At 44.0% G+C, this 13,729-nt stretch overlaps 1 protein-coding gene across 5 annotated transcripts in view; it reads left to right on the top strand.

Annotated features, from left to right (window-relative positions):
- The window catches only part of akap13 (A-kinase anchoring protein 13), a 90,467-nt gene that overhangs the window by 20,963 nt on the left and 55,775 nt on the right, over window positions 1-13,729 (top strand). For all 5 annotated transcript variants that reach the window (XM_031564588.2, XM_031564589.2, XM_031564586.2 and 2 more), the window contains exons 2-4: window positions 270-313; window positions 11,378-11,531; window positions 13,055-13,423. In XM_031564588.2, the coding sequence (XP_031420448.1) occupies window positions 281-313; window positions 11,378-11,531; window positions 13,055-13,423 (556 nt within the window). In that variant the 5' untranslated portion in view covers window positions 270-280. The remainder of the gene's footprint in view (window positions 1-269; window positions 314-11,377; window positions 11,532-13,054; window positions 13,424-13,729) is intronic.

The raw sequence follows: 13,729 nt of genomic DNA, 5'->3' as shown, positions 1-13,729 counted from the left end.
GTGAAGAATCCTCTCTGTTCTCTTGTTTAGTCAAGCTGCAGTTGAGAGGAGCAATGAGGCCCTAATGAGGTTTCAGCTCACAGCAGGGATATTTCACCTGTGTGTGTGTGTGTGTGTGTGTGTGTGTGTGTGTGTGTGTGTGTGTGTGTTTTTGTGTCTGTGAGAAGCTCGGCTAGTTTGCTGAAGTTACTTCTTGTTAAGTTGGCTTTATTTCTGTCATTCCTCTGCCATGAACCTCATCATCTCCCCCCCCTTCTCTCTCTCTACAGTGGCTAGTGTCATGAAACTGAGTCCACAGCAAGCTCCATTATATGTAAGTATTTATTTTGCATCTTCCCTGCACATTGCTGTTCTGCAGCTACTCTAACCTGACATGATGTCCTGCTAATTTATGTGTGTTTGTAAAGCTAATGCATGTAATTTCATTTTGAAAATTGAGTTCAATTGCTAGAGTGGATTTTCTCAGGAAGGGTTTTCAGAAAGGTGCACTGAAGGAGGTCAAACAGCTGGTCTCACTGGGCAGTCATGCTTCATTGCCTTCTCTGAAGCACATGTGGAGATTCCCATGTGTATGTAGCGCTTTTATTCTTCCCTGCCCACCAAAGCCCGTGTTGGGTGAACTTTGACCTGTGACTGTGTGCATCACAAATACATCTTATATGACCAACAGTGGAGCTCTACATCACAGTGTGACCCCCACCCCATCGACACACACACACACACACACACACACACACACACACACACACACACACAACACACACACACAAAAGAGGCTTTCATCATGCCGTCACATTCATTTGCAGTGATTTGTCTCGTGTGACGCATTATGTTATGTGGGAATAACTGACTTCTCTATACTTATTATTATCACCGTGTTTACCCATAAAATTCACAAAGCAACAGGCGTCTAACAAATGACATTGGTTCTTCTGTTTTGCTGTACAAATCAAGAGGTGCAAGTCCACTAAACCTGAACTTCAGGAAAGAGCACGTGTTTATACATCCCTTTGCCCGCTCTCTGTATCCATTTGAACTGAGGTGAATGAAGGCCAAAAGTTTAGTGTGCCCCATTGATGTACGAGTGGAGAGTTAGCATTAGCATTTCCATGGGAGGTCTTCAGCTGCCACTTTTAAGCCTTGAAACATCATACGTGGGTGTCACCGTCTTTGCTTCATGGGCTGTGTTTCTCTGGGAAACCTAATTTGAAGCTGTAATTTCAGTCACAAACGATATAGTGTGTAGTTACTCCACAAATGCCAAGGAATGAGAAAAGGAGTAGGCTGATTGGTTGTTTGTCACCAACAAGGACCATGGCCCAGCCAGCAGTCAGGGAGGGATATAGTGGGTATTTCAGTGTCATTAAACTGGGGGGGGGGGGGGGGGTCACTGGTGCAACTATTTAGATATATAGGTATACATATGCTAATAACTGCTAACACTAATACTAAGGCAGAAATGTATGCTTTTTATCAGTGGAGTTAGAATGAATTTGGCATCTGGCCACTAGGGGCTGACTACACTATGGTGTGTCTGAATGCTCCAACTGAATTTACACAAGAGACTGGATTTATATCCAAATAAAATGGATTATTTAAAAAAATGTTTAGCTCAATTCATGTTCTTGATATACATTTGTTGCAAAAGTTATGTGATTTTGAACACATATCCTAGAATTAGCAGTTTTTCCTTTTACCTTTAGAGATGTTTGCTTGATAAAACTGTCGAAAAAAGTATGAAACTATTACTATATAAAAGTATATCACTTTCTTATTTTAGCCAATAGGTGCTGAAATGTGTGTGCACCTGTGGATAAGAATACACTGTGTTCATGGGCATGTGTTATACATTAGCGTGTACGTGTCTATCTGCTCGTGTGTGTGTGGTGTTTATCAGTATGTGTGCGTGTGTCTGTGGTAACAGCTGCACGCTCTACCTTTGCAGCCGCATCTGGCGCTATCTGTCCTTCCTGTGTGACACGTTGCTAGGCAGCGGATATACATTTGTGGCTTTGAGGTTAACACGGGCAGAAATTACGTTAAATCCGAGATGAACTTCAAGATTGTTGCAACTGGTCTTGTGTTTTTCATTTTCAGAGTTTATATACCATAGAAATAACGCACGAATATTTGCCATTTTCAAGCTAAAATAAACTGAAAAATTGCATTACCATTGTACTCCCACACATAGTGGTAAACTGTAGGCCATGGCTTGGCACTCTATATGGTATGGTTAAAGCAACACTATGCAACAATTTCTCACTTTGTTAGGTATCATTTTTTATAGGTAACTAGTTTTGGTATCATCTAAAAATATATGTTTAAGGCAGTCGTTCTCAAAGTGTGGTCCGCGGACCACTGGTGGTCCGCAAGTGCCCCGTAGTGGTCCGTGACGGCCACAAGTAAATGATTGCGACATTTCTAACATACAACTCAGAACGAAGAGAACACAGTCAGTAGAAGCCTAATCTATTAAAGAGTAGTCTAATCTATTAAGAAGGTCATGGATCGGTGGCTTAAGACAGGGACAATGAAAATAAAATTAAATGAGAATGCCTCTGACACACACCCCATGCAGACGGACTCTAGTTTGCCTGAACCCGGGTTCATTTTTCACACCTATTTCACACCTACCCACTTTTTACATCGCGTGCACATGAACCCAGTGAATCCGATTGACTCAGCTGTAGTACATCCCCCACGCCTGTTGGTGGCGCTTTGGTGCTACAGACAACTGAAGAAAACGGAGAACAAGACAGGAGCATGCTATCAAAATAACATATGACAGTAGTTGAGCTCCAACTAGCAACGTTTAGCTTAGCCGCATAGCCTACATTTAATCTGCACAGTAACACATTATGGTGGTTTATAAAATCAGTGGTAAGAGCAGACTGTAGGTTAAGCGAAAAATAATTATATTTGTTATTGATAATAAAGAGTTTAGAACAGTGCAACAAAGCAATGTGCAACATGACATGTCTGAGTTGTTTAAATGCCTGTGCTTTATGGAGATGCTGAGCTTGAGCAGGAGAGACCACAATGCAAGTGCTGTGGATCCTGAATGTTTCATGGTTTACAATTGCTTCCAATTTCATGGTTTTATTACTAACAACAAATGTAGGCTATTGTTGAGGGCTTTGTCCTTCACGTACTGTAGGCTACCTCTGAAGTAACGTTAACGCTAGCTATTAGCTATCGCTATCGTTGTCTGACAGGACTAAAGCTAACGTAACATTCATCTGTTTTGAAACTTCCGTCTATAATAAAAAAATCTTTTCACGTCAGATTTGCTCATATAGGCTATTGCTGACACTTTTAAAAACTGTTTTTTGAAAAATGGTCTGATGCAAATAGATTAAACAGTGATAGATTAAAGTGTGGCTTGTTAATGTCATCCCTTTCCTAACAACAGATAGATAGATACATTTGTATTAATCCCGTTAGGGAAATTCACGTGGAAAAGGAGCAAGGTAATAGGAAGAATATTTTTTTTTAAACTGGAGAGCTGTTATAACTGGCTGCCAAACTCACTGCGCCATGGCAAACTATTCAGTTATTAAATAATGCCGGTTGTGTCTGTTGTTCTGGCTGGTCTAATGATGCGATCACGTGGGGCAATCCGATTAGGTATGCGGATAGCGTGCAGACGAACACCAACAGCAATCGGATTCGGAGGTTACTCACTTTGGACCCCCGATTCGAGGGAGTGCGGATACAGTGTGCGGATACAGTGCGTTCGTCTGCACGATAGGGCTATCCGGACTCGGGGTTCACCGGGTTCAGACAAACTAGAGTCCGTCTGCACGGGGTGACAGACAAGGAGAAGGGTCACTCCCGCCGCGGAGCTGCTTTCAAACAGCATTTCTTTTCTCCCGCTGCGGAGACAGCAAGCTGTGAACTATAGTTTGTAACTTAACCAAGTCACGCATGGAGCAGGGTTCCAGATGCTTTGCCTAGCGCATTGTCATATCTATAACTAGCCTACCGATAAAAAAAGGAGTGCCCATCCGCGAAAATCACGTGCCGCTAACAATTGTCTGGTGCCAGGTCTGGGTAGGTGGCCTGTTGTTCCGGGGATATACTATTTAGTTAGATGGTCCGCGAGGTTTTTTTAATTGGCTAAGTGGTCCTTGGTCTGAAAAAGTTTGAGAAACACTGGTTTAAGGTATGGTCATGTGAAGGACAGATAAACACACTTGTCGTTCCCACTAGCCATCCAGGCTATGCACTATGTATTTCTGTGTTCCAGGTTGGAAACCCCAGTACCAAGGTTGTTGTGTACTTTTTAGGTAGTTAGCTCATTATGTTTAGGCCAAATCTCCTTGGAAGTTGCTGCTTTAAGTCAGAAACACACACATATGGCAAGCACTAGCAGCCTGATCCGTGAGATTCACCCACTAACTGGGCTGTTGGTCCCTTCTCAGGTTGGCTGAGTTGGCACATTATGTCCGTCTGGTTCACAGCTGTAGACATTATCATAGCTCACTGGGTTCGCTTAGCACAGGCAGGTTCAATAGTATCACAAAGCTGTGTGTGTGTGTGTGGGTGTGGCAGGGATGTGCATCTGTGTGTGTCTTTGTGTATGTAAATTAATTGAGTAAGTGTTTATGCCTCATGAACCCTGCCGCCTCGCTGGGCACTGGCCCTGCACTGGCTTGTTCAGTTGAGACTCCTGTAGTGTACAGGGCTTTGATTGGATGAACTGTCTGTGCCCTCTGTATGAGTGTGTTGGGCAGTGCACTTGGATTGGAGCACGCAGCCGAACAAAGCACAGTTCAAACAACACAAACTTGCGCTGTATACACACACATGCACACACTCTTTCTCTCTCACACTCGCACACTATTATTATAGATAGTCCCTAATGGCAGTGTGAGTTATATGTTTAAAAAAATCACATGTTTTGGTTAATAAAAATCAATTGATGTTGTTTGTTCATAAATAAATAATCATCTTCTACAGTAATGTGTAATTGCATTAAGTAATGAACAGTCATTAGTACAGCCATGGTTGCAGCTGCGCTTTGAAGTGACCCAACACTAGTGAGTGCCGGTCCACCATGGGTGGTCTTTAGTCTCAGTGTTTTGTATATTTTCTCGCCTCTGGCACATTTCCTCCTCCCGCCTAACAACAGCGCTCCCATGCTGGACTGCTGTTGAAATTCCGAGGTCTAAAAATGTCCTGTGTCTCGACTCGAGCTCACAAACCCTCAGCCTGTCTGTATCTGGGGCCCAGGAGGACAGAAGCGGCCAGTGTCGTGGCCCCGGAGCAGCCATGTGATCTGCTGATAATGCATTCAGGGGCTTCTGCGGGAGGAGCCGGACCTCTTGGCCCCGAACGTCTGCAGCTGGTTTCGCGGTCGCGGCTCGGTGCGTGACCTTTTGTGCCTTGTTGTATTCTCCTCACAAAAGCTGCTTTCAGGCCTCTCTGACAGGAGTGTCTGTGAGTCCTTTGTAGAGTCTGGGTCCTCTGCAGGCGCCTCGCTACCGACGTCCACCTCATCTCACCTCAGCTCAGCCTAACCTCTAGCTGTCCTCTCTCATGCCGGCACTTCCCCCACCCTGCCGGTCTCACCCACAGAGCTATTATACAATCATGCAGGATTGACTGATTTGACATAAAAGTCGTGGTTGTGGTGGTCCAACAAATGCAAAAGCCATGTTAGGGTTAAAACAAACAAAGTCTTAGACTTATTTCCGTCGTCGTCCTTGTTGTATAGAATGTAAATGAAGCGAGCTGAACTGTAGTGTAAGTGTTAACAATGCACAATGGTTAACAGTGCGTAAAGGTAAGTTGAAGATATAAATGACAAGTTTGAAACGGGTGAAACAGGTGACAGTTTGTGCAGGTCGAAGAGAAAGCCCCAGAGCTCCCTGGTGTGTGCTGTGCGGGTGCTGGTATTGCGGTGTTGTGAAACATCCACAAACATGTTTGATTGCTAGAGAGAGCCCATTAAAGCAGCATTCGAATACTTGAAAAGTTCTGACAGACTTGTCCACCCCCACCCCCCACCTCACTGCGATGTATTGTCAAAACTGAATTTTTTGGATATGATGTGGATTCTTGATGCTAAAGTTTTGGCAACCCTGTGGAATTGACAGATTTATTTGATTTCTAAAGTGACAGCAGCCAATAGAAACCTTGCAGCAAAGAAACGTTAAACAATGAGGCTTTCTTCAAATGTTACTTCTTAAGTTATGAACTTTGAAACATTTTTTAATCATGTTTAAGAGTTTGGGGAATACAAGACATTCCAAAAGCTACTGTTTGCATGTCTTCTAGTACTTCAAGGTGTATTTTGAGGTATACTTTAAAGAGATACTGTTGTAGAGACCACTATCTTGTAGCCTTCAGTTTCTTGATCTGCTCACAGCAGTAATTTAGATTTGACTTTGAGTACCTAAGACATTGGTATTTATGATTAGGTTGTTGGTAAAGGGCCCCTCTGATGGCCCTGATGGCTTCTAGGTAAATAATGATTGCGCAAGCAGCATTGCGCCACCACACCTGCGTCAGATAAATCTTCCGGCAGGTCATATGAGTCATGTGAGGGTTTGGTTGACTTTTTTGCTCAGCAGACATGCAGTTATTTAATAGTGTTCTTGGTCCTAAAGATCTCATCTTGACTTCCACAGTCACCCTTAACATCAATTTCTTAATAACATTTCTGTCATTGCAAATTACAAGCCGGAAGCTTTTGATGTTTTTAAAACCGTCTGCTGCTTTGTGGGGTTCAGAACTTTTAGATCCTCTGTTAGTTGCTGAGAGGAGCCAATGTTTGTTGAGTGTTGCTACAACTTTAGAGGAGTCGAAGAATGAATCAGCTTCTGGAATTGTCAAGAGCTGACCATACCGAATGACCACTCTTGGCCTGCTTTAGTTCTAAAGAGTTCAATAAGGCTTAACAAGTTAATGTTATGTTCTGGGACCTTAAAGTGGAAGGGCGCCCAAACTTTTGCACATGTCATAATTACCTTTCTTCTATTTTTAACTTTTTTTTTATTTAAATAAAAATGAACAGTGCCAAAACATTTGAAGAAATATTAGTTTTTAAATGTTCCTTTGCTGCAGGAGTTGTATTCACTTCAAAATCAACAAAATACAACTTTTTCTCAGGGGTGGCCAAACTTTTTTTAAATATATTTTTTTAGTTTTTTGTTACGCTTTGCTGAAGAAGGGGGGGTAAAGCTGCATGCCAAGTCCTCTTGTATGCAGCATCTATGACTTTGAGAATGTAAACACAGCTTGCAAAAGCCTTCTAAAAAAGTGCAGATTCCAGCAGTTCTCTTGTTCTGAGATCCTGATGAATCTGTAGTGGTTAGATAGGGTCTGTAGCAGGTGGTGGATGTTGCCCTGTGAGAAGTACCTGGTCCATGTGGCCTTTAATATCTGTGAAAAATAGAACCAAGCCTTTGATGATGTTGATTTTTCACTTGCGTCATGCTTGCACACCTTTCAAGAGCATTTTGTTTTAGAAGTCTGTCATTCAGAGAAAGCAGGCAAGCAAGAGAGGAAGAGGGAGACCAAACAGTCAAACAAAGGAGACTGGAGAGCTGAATGAGTTGAAAGGATCTGTGTGTGTGTGGGGTGAGGTGAGGTGGGGTAGGTGGTGGCCAGGTTGTATCCTTGCCGTGCCTTTATCCTCCAGTCACTCAACTCGTCACCCCATCACCGGCGGCAACAAAAGGCAGGTGTGTTGACGGGTGAAAAACTCCACCCAATCCAGCATCACACAGACCGCCGGCTCCCCACACAAGGCTGTGCCCTCAAGGCCTGGGCAGGGTTGAGCTCTTTGTTGTCTTTGTGGTTGGTTGGTTCAATTTTGTGTGTTGCTGTATGCTATAATTGTTTCTTTTTATATACCTGTGTGTGTGTGGGGGCGTGTATATGTATATATATATATATATATATATATATAACGTGTGTATGTATAAACTGTATATGTTTAGCCACATCATTATATGAATTTTCAATTCAATTTTATTTATATAGCGCCAGAACAATAAAATTGTCTCAAGGCGCTTTACAGAGCCCAGAGCCTGGACCCCCTTAGTGCAAGCACAATGGCAACAGGGGCAAGTACATAATATATATACAGACATCAGGTGGTATATACAGTGGGGAAAATAAGTATTTGAACCCCTGCCGATTTCGCAAGTTTGGCCACTTGCAAAGAAATGTGTGATCTATAATTGTAATGGTAGGTGTATTTTAACAGTGAGAAATAGAATATCAACAAACAAAACTTAATTTTATAACATGACTTTATTTGTATTTGATGCAGAAAATAAGTATTTGAGAATTCTGGCTCCCAATGACCAGTTATGTGCCCAAGAAGCACACAGATTAGTCCTCATTAGACCTAACAAGGTACACCTGATCTCAACTGGTGACGTGTATAAAAGAAACCTGTCTAAAGAATCATACTTCACACCTTCAACCTCACCACCATGGGCAAGACCAAAGAGTTGACCAAGGACGTCAGAGATAAGATTGTAGACCTGCACAAGGCTGAAATGGGTTACAAAACCATCGGCAAGCAGCTTGGTGAGAAGCAGACAACTATTGGTGCGATTATTCGTAAATGGAAGCAACACCAAACAACTGTCAATCCCTCTAGGTCTGGGGCTCCATGCAAGATATCCCCTCGTGCGGTATCGGTGATCATCCTAAAGGTGCAGAATAACCCCAGAACTACACAGGGGCAGCTTGTGAATGATCTCAAGGCAGCTGAGACCACAGTCACCAAGAAAACCATTGGCAACACACTACGCCATAATGGTTTGAAGTACTGCAGCACTCGCAAGGTCCCCCTGCTCAAGGAAGCACATGTACAGGGCCATCTGAAGTTTGCCAATGAACACTTGAATGATTCTAAGGAGGATTGGGAGACATGATGTGGTCAGATGAGACCAAAATCAAGCTCTTTGGCATCAACTCGACTTGCCGCGTTTGGAGGGGGAAGAGTGCTGAATATGACCCCAAGAACACCATCCCCACCGTCAAGCATGGAGGTGGAAACATTATGCTTTGGGGCTGTTTCTCTGCCAAGGGTACAGGACGACTCCACTGCATCGAGGGGACTATGGATGGGGCCATGTAACGTGGAATATTGGGCTTGAACCTCATTCCCTCCCATTGAAAACGTAACCTTAAGGATTTGGAGAGAATCTGCAAAAGGGAGTGGACCAAAATCCCTCCTGAGATGTGTGTAAACCTGGTGACTAACTACAAGAAAAGTCTGACGTCTGTGCTTGCCAACAAGGGTTATTCCACCAAGTACTAAGTCATGTTTGGCTAGGGGTTCAAATACTTATTTTCTGCATCAAATGCAAATTAAGTCATAAATGTTATAAAATGCAGTTTTCTGAATTTTTTTGTTGATATTCTGTTAAAATACACCTACTATTACAATTATAGATCACACATTTCTTTGCAAGTGGCCAAACTTGCGAAATCGGCAGGGGTTCAAATACTTATTTTCCCCACTGTACATGATGCATACAAAAACAGCTAAGTGGGTATACACTGTGCTCATAGGGTTACTGTTACATGGGTAAGGAGAGTAGGAACAGAAAAACATGTCGGTGGTGGCAATAATATATATTGTATATAAATGCTAGCATAGGGTATGGGGTAGAGTAAGTGTACGGCAGTACGGTGGCGATGGGTGCATATGGTTTGTATCCTGCGAGTTTTGCATTCTGTATGTTTTTGTAAACTCTATTGTTCATTTTGTGATGTTTGAGGACCATTGGTGTTCTATGGTGCATGATGCATGATCTGTAATTTTATACTTAATGTAGTCGATGTATACTGCACTTCTTTGTATGTTGTATACTGTTGTGTTATGGGTGTTCTACGCTGTATGTGGTATTCTGTGTGTTGTGGCTGGGTGGGGACTATGTTATGGACAGACTTAATCTCTCCTTTCACGTACACCCCTCTTTCTCTCTCTCACACGCACACTCACACTCACACACACACACCTTTGATTAAGTAGTGTTTGTGTTGTTCTTATTATTGTAGTCATTGTTGTTGAAGTGTGAGCTTTAAAACAGCACAGGCCACCTAAAGCAGAGGTCTCTGCAGATAAAGCTCTAAATATAAAGCATAGGTCCTAGTAGTCCTCTAAATATAATAACACAGTCTTGCCAGCAGAGAAGGTTAGAGTGAGCCAGCCTCTGGTCTTATCTACTTCCATGGAGGCCGTGTAAAAGTTACATTGTTGTGTATTGGATTTTTTTTTTTGTATTTTGAATATTGGAGGGTGGTTTGGGGGGAGGGCTTTCTATATGTGCCAGTGCACATGTCTGTGGTGTCCAATGTTTGGGCACGTTTGTCCATTGTGTGTCAGCAGGGGTCTACTTCGGGGTAACATCCTTTGAAAGGCATATGCTAAAAGCTAAGAGTGCTCTGTGTATATTGAGATTGCTGTCTGTTGGCTACTGTACTTAGGTGCAAACAAACTGTGTCTGATGGTCATGGTGTGCTGCGTCTGTAGGATGTGCCTGCAGTGAGACAGGCTAATGTCCAGTTGATGATGTGACCTTTAGGAGAACGTCTGCAGCGGTATCATGTGGACCTTTGCTGCTAGATATCTCTCTTCCAGCTCACAGACACAGACACACAGTGAAGTGGCAACATGAGAAGAGACCATGCTGACAGCGAAGAGAGATAAAAAAAAAAAAACACACACGCACACTCTTTCTCTCTGACTCACTCGCGCACGCACACACACACACACACACACACACACACACACACACACACACACACACACACACACACAAGATCCTATAATTACATTAGGTGGGGGTAATTACAGTTTACAGTTACAGTCCCTGGATGTTTATTTTGCCTTGTTCTCGTGCTCTGTGGTAGTGAGATCTGTCTAGTGGCTGTCTAGGGCTGAGTTCAGCACAGGTCCGGGAGCCTTTGTTGTTCTTAAATGTCCTATACTGCTACTGCTCCCTGATATCCTGCTGTGTGTGTGCGTGTGTGTGCCTTGTGCTACTTTATCTGGGTACACTCTGCAAACGTATTCTCAACTGCCAATAAACACGTCTACTAATAGAGCCTGTGTTTGCTGGGAGCACCGTACTGGGTTTCCCCTGCTCCTCTTCAGGTTGAGTCAGTGTGTGTGTGTGTGTGTGTGTGAATGTCTGTCTGTTTGTGTGAGTGTATTTTGTGTGTGTGTGTGTGTGTGTGTGTGTGTGTGTCTGTGTATCTCCTTTGGATAACATTATGTGCATACCTCAGGACGTGGAAATTCTGTGTCTGTGTATCGGACTGCATGTACGTGTGTGAATGCCTCTTCTAGGATGACATTTTGCTGATGTGTTTCTTTGTTTGTGTGTGTGTGCACGCTACTCAGGGCGAGTGTGTGCTGACAGTCCAGCTGTGTGATGATGAGTGCGGTGAGGAAGAGGAGGAGGTGGAGTTCTACCTGCTGTTTGCAGGCTCCACCCAGCGGCACCTGGCCAGCACCCTCCGGCTCAGCCAGGTCACCCTCCAGGCCATCTGCCCAGGTGAGAGACCCTTAACCTTGACCCAGCGCTTTCATCCAGGTGACACACCCCTAACCCCATCCCTTCACCCAGGTGAGACACCCCTAACCCCACCCCTTCACCCAGGTGAGACACCCTTAACCCCACCCCTTCATCCAGGTGACACACCTCTAACCCCACCCCTTCATCCAAGTGAGAGACCCTTAACCCCACCCCTTCATCCAGGTGAGCAACCTGTAAGGCTAACCCTGACTAAACCCTTCCCCCAAGTGACACACCCCTAACCCTGACCTAACTCCATCAGGCAGGTGAGATGGCCAAATCCTTATCCTAACCCAAAGTGTGCACCTGTGAAAAATGTTACACTGGAGGTGAGGGGTTCGGCCTGCCTGCCTTTGTCTTTCTCCCTCTCTCTGTGTCTGCCCATGTGTCCCACAATGCAAGAACCGTACCATGTATACAAAATATAAATGTTAAAATATAAATATACACATTCTACATTTTTTTTTTTTGTAAAACTTTTTTGTTTAGAGCCAGGATAATTATTTTACTTGGCGGTGTATCAGTAAGCTGAATGGTGGACCAGTTAAACTGAAGCTTTCAGTACTATATGCTAAAATAAACATATTAACTACAGTTGCGTTTGTCAGCCGTTGGTGTGTTTACAGAAGCATGCATCACTGACAGCTTCAGTTCAGATATAAAGAACTTGGCAAACATTATGAATTAAGACAACCTATCGCATGTCATGTCAAAGCGTAAAAGTTTGTGTCTCTTGCATTCACTGTAAAACTAAGGGTTTCCCAGGTGAAACTATCTGATTAAACTGCAGGTGTTCAGCTGCTATCACAAACTATTAAATGGCAGGCTCTTTGATCTGGCACTGGCTTTTTAAAAAGTGTGTAATCATAAACAGTGTTCATATTATTAAGATATTACTTACTATTACAGGTCACCAACATGTGGGTGTGCACTCAGAAAAAAATATCTTTAACTGTAAGGAAAGCAAGAAGACCTAGGCTGATTTACGTTTAATTGCATGTTTTATTTATTTATTTATTTATTTATTTAGTCATTTAGCAGACGCTTTTGTCCAAAGCGACGTACAAGGGAGAGAACAGTCAAGCTAAGAGCAATAAAAAGCATGGTGTAACAATAAATACTACTTTACATGAGAATTAGAAAACAACGACCTAGAAAAAAGGAAAAAGAAGTGCAGGAATGTAACTGCTGAAATGCAAGTTAAGCGCTAGTCAGGTGCCAGTTAGGAAGGGAGGTGCTCTCTGAAGAGTTGGGTCTTCAAAAGCTTCTTGAAGGTAGAGAGGGACGCCCCTGTTCTGGTAGTACTAGGCAGTTCGTTCCACCAACGTGGAACTACAAATGAGAATAGTCTGGATTGCCGTGCTTGCACAGACGGCAGTGCTGTCCTGAGCGCAGGTTCACACTTCACTTTATCATACTTACTATTTCAGCCTAGAATATCAGTTCATCTCCATAAATAGAAATCCCCTCTCTCCCTCTCTGTCTCTGTCTCTGTTTCTCAGCTCATGACTCCTGTGAGGTGGTCCAGGTGACCTTGTGTTCCGCACGGCCGAGTGGCTCGGTGGATGCCTTGGCTGAAGAATGTTTCCAGTTTGTTCAGGACCTGGCCTGGGACATGGCCCAGTTCCTGGTGAGCCGGGCCGGAGGCGGCGGCGGCAGCAGCAGCCAGGAGGGAGCCCTGCTACTGGACGAGTGTCAGATCCCCGCGCAGGAGTGCGAGCGGCTGGACTCGAACCTGGCGCTGGCGCTGCGCCACCTCCAGCTGCCGCACGGCTGGAGCGTGCTGGACACAAAGATAGGAGCGCACATGGGCACGCAGCTGGACGCGCCTCGGAGCATAGAGGACCATCCGCACATCAGCACAGGCCTGGGTAAGTCTGCTGACGGGCCTGTTCCACAGAAGTGGCAGAAGATGACTATTGTATAAGGGATGCTGGGGATCATTACCCCTTGTCCCCAAGGCACAAGAGGTTAGCACTTTCCAGTCCCCAAGTGAAATGGACCAGTTTATAGTAAAGCCATTTGGTTATTGTGGTGCTGCCGCAGTCTTGCAGAACATTGTGGACTGGGGGAGGGTGTGGAGGATATACAGGTACAGCAATAGCACTTGGGTATCCTGAAAGATGTTTCTGTCTGTTTGCTTGTGTGCTGGGGGGGGGGGGGGGTTCTAAGGTGAT

This window comes from Clupea harengus, chromosome 3, assembly GCF_900700415.2.
Source record: "Clupea harengus chromosome 3, Ch_v2.0.2, whole genome shotgun sequence".
In the NCBI taxonomy this organism is placed as follows: Eukaryota; Metazoa; Chordata; class Actinopteri; order Clupeiformes; family Clupeidae; genus Clupea; species Clupea harengus.
The sequence above is the reverse complement of the archived record's forward strand: the minus strand, read 5'-3'. Positions and strand labels throughout refer to the sequence as shown.